The sequence below is a fragment of the Apus apus genome, chromosome 2 (genome assembly GCF_020740795.1).
Source record: "Apus apus isolate bApuApu2 chromosome 2, bApuApu2.pri.cur, whole genome shotgun sequence".
Taxonomy (NCBI): domain Eukaryota; kingdom Metazoa; phylum Chordata; class Aves; order Apodiformes; family Apodidae; genus Apus; species Apus apus.
This window is the reverse complement of record NC_067283.1, coordinates 62,119,822-62,129,508: the sequence shown is the minus strand read 5'-3', so window position 1 is coordinate 62,129,508 and position 9,687 is coordinate 62,119,822. Positions and strand designations below refer to the sequence as shown.

Here is a 9,687-nt window from a genome sequence, read left to right as displayed (position 1 = left end):
TTTAAAAACATCCTAAAAATTCTTTCTGTTTGCTCCAATGGTCGATTAGAGTCCTAGAGTCCAGACACAAGTCATTAATTGGATGTTATATTTTTATTTTGCATATCTCTACTGCTCTGTTGTGTTTAGTCATAAATGCTCTCAGTGATGAACTTCATACAATTTAGTTTTGGTGTCACAAGATCTTACCTTACATTTTCTTCCATCTATGGAAGCTTGAATATAATTTTTAAAGGGAGCAGAACTGAGCTTATATTTCAGTCATGTGGACCTTTCCTTTCCATTCCTATTACTAAGCAATCTTAAATGAACAGAAGAAATTAGAGGAGAGTTAATACATTTGGAAAAAACCACTTATTGATATAATTTCCCTTCATTTAGAAAGAACATGCTTGTTCTAAATCCAGTTTAATATAAAATAAGGTATTGGCTATGTAACTATTTTTGTTGGATGAAAGACAATAATTGCTCAGGTCTTACAAATGTGCAGTAATTAACAAAATACTAGCAAGATAAGAATGTGTTGTTCCTATTGGCAATTGCAAAAAAGAGAATTGCCAGTTGGCCTGTATTGTGGCATGAACATTCAGAGTCTGAAGGTATTGTTTGTGCCAGGGCACTTGACAATGAAGGTGTAGCTTTGAATGTGGTTGGATGTCTTTCTGTCTCTGTGACAGCTGTGATGGCTCAGAATATTAACCAGATCGCTATTAAATAGCCCTTTAGCTAAACATCTGCAAAACAGATAGCTTTTCAGTTGTTTAGAATCTTTTTTTTGACATTCTCTTCTATCTTTCTTTATGAAATTAAAACCTCATCATTTTACTAAAACAAGCTATGGTAAAGTCAGTGCATGCAAGTTTTAAACAGTAGGTTTAGCATTGTAATTTTTAAGCAGTTAATGAAATTCATTGTTTTAGATCTAGTCATGTAAGTGTAAAATTATGAATGTCTGCCCTATTAATCAAGTTGCTTTTGAATTGCAAAGAGATTCTGAGGTAGGAGTTTACTCAGCGAGACAAAATAGTTTTTCCAGCTCAATACAGAGTAGTCCCATTATTCATGTTTTCTTTTGAAAAAGTACTCACGCTGTAATTCTAAGCACTTGTGATAATTACAAAGGATATGCTTGTCTTTATTCCTTTAAAAATGCCTCCTCCCCCCCCTCATTGGCATTATAACAGAAAATAGAATATTATGATCAGATTGAATTTTAGTCTCGGCATTTGCATTTTGCCTGGCAAATTTGCCCATTTTCTTCCTTGACTGTGGTGTTGCACAGCTGTGTGGTTTTAAGCTGCTGATGCATATGTTCCAAGTTTTGTGTATTTCAGAGCTTTTGAAAGATGTCAGTTATGACTGGACAAAGAATTTGTTTGCTATACAGGTGATTTAATATATATTTAAAATGTACTTGGTATATATTCTTATTCAGATAAAGTCTGAGGCAATCAATAATTGAAAACTTTGAGATTACAGGGCATATATATATATATTATATATATATGTATTTTTATATATATATAAAAATAAAACTAGAAATGCAAGTATCATTGCATCCTTATAGAGGTGGCTAAAATGAGACCTTTCTAGCAGTTCACAGACTCTTAGGGGTTGGAAGGGACCTCGAAAGATCATCTCGTCCAACCCCCCTGCCAGAGCAGGATCACCCAGAGCACATCACACAGGAACGTGTCCAGGCAGGTTTTGAATGTCTCCAGGGAAGGAGACTCCACAACCTCTCTGGGCAGCCTGTCCCAGGGCTTTGTCACTCTCACAGTAAAGAAGTTTTTTCTGATACTCACATGGAACCTCCTATGTTTCAGTTTGCACCCATTGCCCCTTGTCCTATCGCTGGACATCACTGAAAAAAGCCTGGCTCCATCGTCCTGACTCTCCTTTTCTTCCCCTTCTTTTTAGGAGGGAGGGTGAAGAGCAATGGAACTAAGATATTATGATGTCAGTAACTGGGAGACTGAGATCCAAAAAGAGAAGCTACTGCTAAAGGTATAAACCATACCAGCTGTTTTTCATTCACTGATTCCACTCAGCATTACACGCTTTTGGATTTAATAACATTTTTATTTGTATCTGCATGATCTGGTTATCATTGAAATGCTAATATGTGAGGACATTAGACAGAAAAGTGTGTTCTTGTCATACAAGTGATTTATAACATTTTATAACATCTAGATAAATTGTGCTAATAGTTGCAGCCAGAATTCACACAAACATGCCTGAAAGTTACTGATGATCCTAATACTGAACAATCTGACTTCTCATAAAGTTTGCAATGGAAAGTAGCAAAGCAACAAGAAGACCGTGACACATTATTTCAGTAAGTGATTAGGTCCATGAGGTCCTAACAATTGCTATCGTGGATTAGGCGGCACTTGAGAACCTTGAGATAGTTGTCAATTTTGTGGGAATCCCGGCGGAGACAATGCAGCAGATTGTAAAAGGCAAAGAGTCTGGAGTCCTCATCAGCAAGTTGCAGGGATGGAAGACCTTCCCACTGAGAGTAAATTTCATTTCCAATCTCACCAGTATGAACCTAAATACACAAAATGATACTGTAATAAATCATAGTGAATCTGACTGGATGTGGAACAGAGGATTTTAAATACTGGCCTTAAGGAATGCTAGTTGCTAGTGTATGGCTTGTAAAGTGTTTCCTGTTATGATTCCCACTGTTCTGTATAATGTTCCGTATCTTCCCTTCACCTTGAAATCTTTGTTAGGACTTGTTCCTAGAACTTCTCTCTGTGTGTCTCCAACTTTGTCTCAGCCGACATCTGAGGTGATCTCTCTGATACAGGCAGCTTTCAACAACAGGTTGCTAGATAAGTCTCTCTACAATACGTCTTAAGTACTGTGCCTCAGATTCCTTTATAAAAAAAAAATTAGTGATTCCTAATGTTAGAAAGCTATGTGTAGGAACTCATGTAGTCAGTTAGTATATGAGGGGAAGATTGGTTCAAATCTCCTTGTTTGAAAAAGACAACCAATAATTTTCTCTTATGACAGAAGTTTACCTTTGATAGCAGGAAGGAATTCTGTGCCTATTGGTGCTTGTTCATCTTCCTTATTTCCCACCAGTTATACTTTGTAAAAGCACATGGGAGAGTTTCTGTGGAGCCTCTATCACTCAGTGATAGCAACAGGCAAATAAAGGTAGGCCTACTATCACTCAAAACCATGGTTTGACACTAATGAACTTGCCAGTCTTGAATTCTGAGTAGAGAGGCATAACTGAATAAGGGAGAGACCAGGAGGGATCCAGTGGAAAGTGGTGGATACAGTGGTGGTGACAATTTAATGCTGTTCATCTCTTCAGAGCCTAAGTAAAAGCCAGTAAAGTCAGAACTTCTTGTTAGCATCTAATTCACTGACAGAATGATATATTCACAGACTAAGACAGGCCCCCTTAAAAATAAAAAAGTTAGAGCTGATTTTATTCAGGAAAGCTTTCAATTGATTACTGATAACAGGGGGTATTCGAGTATGGATTTTATCAGACAACAGCCTTCTTGTCTAACCTTACAAGTGCATTGGGAACCAAGTCAGAGCCAGAGTTCAGAGGAGCCAGTAAGGTGTGAAAAAGAAATTAAAGATACTGCCACTACTTTGCTATATGCCACGTCTTTGTAATAGCCCAGACTTCCAGAACACTTTCAAACACAGTATCTGTTTCTGAAAAGTATACACAATACCTGTATGTATCGAGATCTGTATAAATATGCTAAATCATAAATATGAGCATGAGAAAAAACTCAGAAACAACCTTAAAAAATCAGGATTGCATTCAAAATTCTCAATGGCAGAATCACGATTACCAGTCCTGATGATTACACCTTTCCTTGAAGCAGGACTGGGAGTGAGGTGGATTATGCTATGCCAGTCACATCACATTGTCTGTTTAGAAAATAGAAGACAGGAGAAAAAAGGAAAGCTGAAAGAAGAAAGCTGAAAAGTTCTCAGATCCAGCAATCTTAGCTCCCTTTTTTTCCTTCAAATCCACTATTTTCTTTCCTAGTCCGGGTAGGGAGGGCCTATCAATCACTCTGTGCATCTTCCTTACAGCAACAGGATGGATGTTAAGTACCTAACACTTACCCGCCCAACTATTTTCTCCAGTCCTTCTAGAAGCCTCTTGTTTTGTTCTTCAATCTCTACAGCCTTCCAGAGGATGGTTTCTGGAGCTTCTTTGATACTTTGTACTTCAGAGGCCAGGTGGATCAGGGGATCATTCCAGGAGCGCAGCATTGCCACTACTATATTCAGTAGGTCTTCATGCTGCTCACCCACATGAAGAAAAGGCAGTTAAAATAAGAAGGCTAAATACTGGCAGCATCAGGAGGCATTTACAGCAGTATCCTCATAATAATTTGGGAACTGATTCTGGGACTTGCCACTGAGTATGCCCTGTAGCCCTGTCTCAGATGCCTCTGTGCAGTTGCATTTATCAAGTTTGTCATTGTTGTTACCATGTTTTACAACATTAACACAAGCTGTTACCAAATTGTAATGGAAACTATCATTAAACCCTCTCCGTATTAAAAACTAGCAAGGACAGCTCTGTTGTATCTCTGTGAAAACAAGCAGAACTCCTTATCTGGTGTTATTATTGAAAAATTTTAAATCCAGTTTATTTTTAGAAAAAGTTTAGTAGTGAGTGGAAGGTGTACATGGCCTCTAAGTAACTCATCTGTCCTGCCCTTTGGACAATGGTGCTTCCAGCAATAGTTCTCTCATTTAAAAAAATGTTCTTACTTGTGAGCAATAAAAATTCATAACGTTTATGGTTGTGGCAGTATTCAACCATTTCTTCTTTGCTAGATGTACTGGATCTGAACAGAACCAGACTTGCTATGTACCCAGGGCTGTGACCCTGTGCACTGCCTATTGCGGCCAATAGGATTTCTGAATCACATACAGAGAAGATGGTGATACTGGGATTGCAAGGATATCACCACCATGAAACTGATAAAGAGCTCTTCCTGGCACACCCACATCCATACACCTGTGCTTATTTTTTTCTTCAGAGTATTTTCAAATTGTAACTGTGAGCATAGGCTGGACAAGACTATCTTCATCTTAAGTTTTTAATTATTAGATTGACGTATGTAACGTTTCTCTGTAGAAGTGTTTTGCAATATTTCACACTAGAGTCTTTGTATTTAGATGATGATGTGACCATTTTTGCCTGCTTTTAACAGCAAGAATATCTATTTAACATTTGTTTAATAATCTCAGTGTTTTCAGTTACTGGAAAGCTATTGACTCCTGCCTACATACAGTATTCACTATGCCAATGTATTGTTATGTTTGTTAATATAATAATCGTCTATAAGGTGTTTTAAGATAATATTAAAAAATTGTGGTGTTGCCAGTAATGTACAAGCATGGTAACTGACATTACTCCATGAGGTTATATTGTAACTGGAAGCAAGATGCAATGACTAAATATGACATATAGGAAAATGCAGGAAAGCTGAGAGTTGCTGCTACCTGTATATTCTGTATAGTCTGTACCTTAGTGTCAGCAAATGTTAAATTAACTTTTCTTTGGCTTTTTGGTGCTTTCCGCTTCCTGGCTTTTTTATTCCAATTGAGCTGCTTTATTTCTTTCTCTGCTGCCTCTCTTTCCTTAACTCTCCCTCTTCTCCTGCTCTGTCTCACACTGGACGACGTTAGAAATGGGACTTACATGAATCTGCTGAGCTTGTTCCTTATCTTCAGGAGTGGTTAAGGAGGAAGTGTGGCAGCCATTAACAGCTTTTGTAATAAAACCCCGGCCCTGAGCATAGCGTTCATCCTGCAGATCAGCAAGGACAGGCATTATTGAAACAGATAAGTAAGAAGAGGTCCAGTTCAAGCACTGTATTAACTAATTGTTCTCTCATTGCTTTTATCACTGCTTTTATACTGCAAGGGTAAAAAATTTCTGGTGAGTGGATCTGGCACCCAGCAAACACAAACTTATTCCAGAGGTAAAGACTGATGGAAAAATGGTATCTTTTAATAGAACTGTTGGGGATCTTAGCAGTATACACAGATTTGGTCATCATTGGGACTGTCACTCTCTGTGCAGCAGTCATATTTGTTTACTTACTAAAGGATTTCATGTATTACCGTATGTTTGTACTTTAAAAGTATGAATTTGCATTTTTATAATTTCTCACTCTCAGGAAAAGGCAGTGTACTTACAAATTCAGTGAATATTTCCGAAGAGAGGAAGTGGATGTAGTGTGAAAGTTTAACTGCTCGGTCAAAAAGTTCCCCAAGGGAAACTTGGCAACTGACAGATCCACTGGGGCAGATTGGCAAGGAGGTCACTCCTTCTTTTGTCAGGAGTATGTTGGACACCAGAAGGACCACCAGCAACAAACCTGATCAGGTTTAAAACAAACCAGAATGAAATCACATTGACTTGCATGTGCATTTAGAAGTAGCTGTCAGAGCCAGATGCTGGGTGATTTTTGTTTGTACTGTCACATGGCTCAGAGTACCCCCCGTACTGGCTGAAGAAAATCAGTGGAGGAAGGAAGCGCTCTAAGTCTGTTACCCTTTCTACCCTCCATCATCCTAACTTTATAGCACAGCCTGCTACAGAGTTGGAGGAGAGAAGGTAACCTGTGTTGCAGTGCGCACTGTATTTCAAAGTTTCTCACTGTTGTGCCTGACTTTATTACATAGTGATAAATGGAAGAAAAAAATCAAACCTCTTCACAGTGTAAATATAGGTACATAATTATGTTTGCACAGATATATAAGTCTGGAGAATAGATTGGTCTTTTTTTAATTTCCCCCCCCCCGTCCTCCCACAGGTCCTTTTCTTCTTTGCAAACATTTGGAGTTTAAATTAATTCTGTGAGAGGGTGGTTAGGTCACTATCTTAAGGTTTTGATTGTCCTGGGAGTTCCGTCAGAAGATTTCCAGCAGCTGTGCTGCTTTGTTAGTTGGAGTTTAACCCTGAATTGCCTACTGCAAAGAAATCAGAGAGAACCTTGGTCTTTTCCCTTGAGCTTGTCAAACTGATATAGGGGACTTCTCATTATCTTAAACACAAAGTCTCATTGTTTGAAACAATATTAATTTAACAAAATCAAGTTTTCTATTCAGTGAAATAAAATATGCACATAAAAACAATGGGAAAAAATAAAAGCAAATATTTGATAAATGAACTTACTTATTAAAAGCACACCATTATGTACTCAGAGACTTTTAGTTCTGGAAATTTGCCTGCTACCTGTATTGGTTCACTAGACTAATTTTAAATGCTAAATTTAAGTATACTCCGTAATCAGCAGAGCTGTCCCTAATGTTGTCATGTGATGAATTTCTTTCTGTCTCTAAATTAAAGAAAAGAGCATTTAAACAATTTTGATGTAAGACTTTCTCCACCCCCCATGAACAAGGAACATGCTACATGCTGAAGTTAGGATTGTCCTCTGAGGAATAATTGAATTAATGGGAAAACCTGAGACTTCTTGGCTTAGGAAGTTGAAGATGGTTATGAAGATATTAAATTGAAATTTACTACATCACTTCTAGAGTTGTGGATAATTAATTTTAGTCATGGCCTTCTGAGAGGTGTAGCAAAGCAGTCTGGATCCCGTCTTTCATGTGCAGGTGTCACATCCCTCAAGCCTATTTGCAAAGGTAGTCTTAGGATACAAAAAACTGAGTACAAAAGGTATCAAGCTGCCTTCTAATTCCAAGCTTTGGGCCCTACACATTTGAGGTGGATGTAGACTAGGTGGCTGGAAGACTTCAGTTTCTAGAGCTGTAGCATTTCCATTACTTCCTAATTCAATCTAAATTTAAAGAAACATTGAAGTTACCAGTAAGTGAAAGGCAGGAGTCTTACCTTTCAGGGAAGTCCCCTTGTTGCTCATGGTAGTCATCCTGTATGATAACTTGTTCTACCAGAAAGAACGCTCAATACTTGCTCTTATTCTCTGCACATGCCGCTTTTATATACACAATCTAGCATCCATTTTGCATATATTCAGCGGGTCGTGGAGTTTACCTTGATAATTACAAACATCAAATTGCCTTTCTTCCACATTCATATTCAGGGTTTGGTTTTTTTTTTCAACTGTGAGGAGGAATTCCATTAAGTTCAGCTGTGGGACCTTAGCTATGGTTGGATAAAGAAAGTGCCAACATTTTGCCCTGAATGAGGTGCAAATGCCATTGATCCTAGAAGGCTCCAGTTTTCAGTTCTGAGACAGGTATTCTCAATGTTTCTAGCCTTCTGTTCCCCCTCACCCCCAAATGTCTTCGCATCCTTCCTTGTTTCTTCAGCTATCTAAGCTTGCTTATGTTAGAATTCTGTCTATTTACGGGAGGCAAACAATGCTTTACAATGTCCACAGTGAGACAAAGAAGATAAAATGTATGGAAATTTATCCAGAGAAAGGGAATGGAGGCTCCTGGAAAGACAGGTAACTACCTGTAAAAGTATAGATATGACATTCTGTGTATATAACTCCTTTTAAAAAATACGTTACACAGCACAAATCATGGTATAACTGATCCTTGGTCTGAGAGGTGTTTACAGAAATGAGGCAGTTCTTATATTCAAAAAATAATAATTTTCAACAATTGAAGAGGAGGAAGTTACATGTTTACTGTCTAATCACAGCTGTTTAATGCCTAAATTAGCATTATTTAAAAAAAGAAGCCTGTCTACAAAAACATGAGATTGTTTTCTGTACTTGAAAACTCTCTGCGTAAAAGCTGTGCATTTCCACCATATGCAAAACATGTGCTGTCGTAATCAGTGGGATTAGTTTCCATACCTGATGTGTCTCTGGTGATCTACAAACTAGTCTCAGCAGGCTGGCCCTGTTTTCTTGTTGTGTGAGGCTCGTCTGTATTAATATGTTAGCAAATGTGTCATCTCTCATCCGTTTTTCAAGTCCATTTACCCATGAAAAGACTTTCCAAATGAGATTAAAATAATGAATAAGGTACGCAAAGTTAATTAATTTTCTTGCCCTTAGACAACGTGTTCTGTACTTGGGGAACAGGTATGTCTGTGACCCTAAATCCTTCATTATTTCGTAACTGTGGATGTGATTCCTGAAGCAATGAGAAATAAGGGAAAAGAAAGGTAGAGCACATAGGGGGTAAACCATGGAAGGCATCCCTTGGGAAGCAATAAAAGGAGATGGTTCAGCAATAAACCGGAACCAGTAGCAAGTGGTCTACACCTGCTAAGTTCTAGATAATTGTTATAACAGTTTGCTCTGCTTAGAGGTGGGATCTTGGTTGGAAATCGAGACCCTGCTGAGTAAATGCAGCAGTTGTTGCCTGCAGCAGGAAAAAGTGGCAATCTGTTGAAGGCAGTAAAGCCAGAATAGGGCAACAGCCAAAATTCTAGAATGCATGGTAGAAAAACAGCTGTTTTCTAAACCACAGTCACATGGCTTAGGACCTTGATCTGATGCAGCTTCATTTGAAAAACTTCTCCAATAAGATTACAGGTGAGCTTGAAAAATCCTGCTATCTTATAACATTAGAAGAGCCTTGTGAATAAAAGGAATGAACACTTCTAAACCACCATTTGCTCTTTCATTTTCAGTCTTCTTTTCTTGTAATTTTGAAGGGTTGGTAGTGATGCCAAAAATAACTCATGCAGTTAATTAATATTAGGGACTAGATAACAGAGGAAGA

General features: G+C 38.1%; 1 protein-coding gene across 1 annotated transcript; it reads right to left on the bottom strand.

Moving 5' to 3' along the window:
- Nucleotides 1-1,758: 1,758 nt before the first annotated feature.
- Nucleotides 1,759-7,938, bottom strand: PRL (prolactin). Its single transcript, XM_051610870.1, has 5 exons — nucleotides 7,874-7,938; nucleotides 6,211-6,392; nucleotides 5,711-5,818; nucleotides 4,117-4,296; nucleotides 1,759-2,554 (listed from the first exon to the last, which is right to left on the bottom strand). The coding sequence occupies exons 1-5, from the start codon at nucleotides 7,908-7,910 to the stop codon at nucleotides 2,363-2,365; spliced, it is 699 nt and encodes a 232-aa protein (XP_051466830.1). The 5' UTR covers nucleotides 7,911-7,938; the 3' UTR covers nucleotides 1,759-2,362.
- Between the last annotated feature and the right edge of the window lie 1,749 nt (nucleotides 7,939-9,687).

Coding starts and splice junctions, on each gene's coding strand:
- PRL (XM_051610870.1), bottom strand. CDS start 7,910: ATGACTACCATGAGCAACAAGGGGACTTCCCTGAAAG. Junction 6,393..7,873: donor CAAGGGGACTTCCCTGAAAG/GTAAGACTCCTG, acceptor AAACCTGATCAG/GTTTGTTGCTGGTGGTCCTT. Junction 2,555..4,116: donor TGGAGAAAATAGTTGGGCGG/GTAAGTGTTAGG, acceptor TTGTGTATTTAG/GTTCATACTGGTGAGATTGG.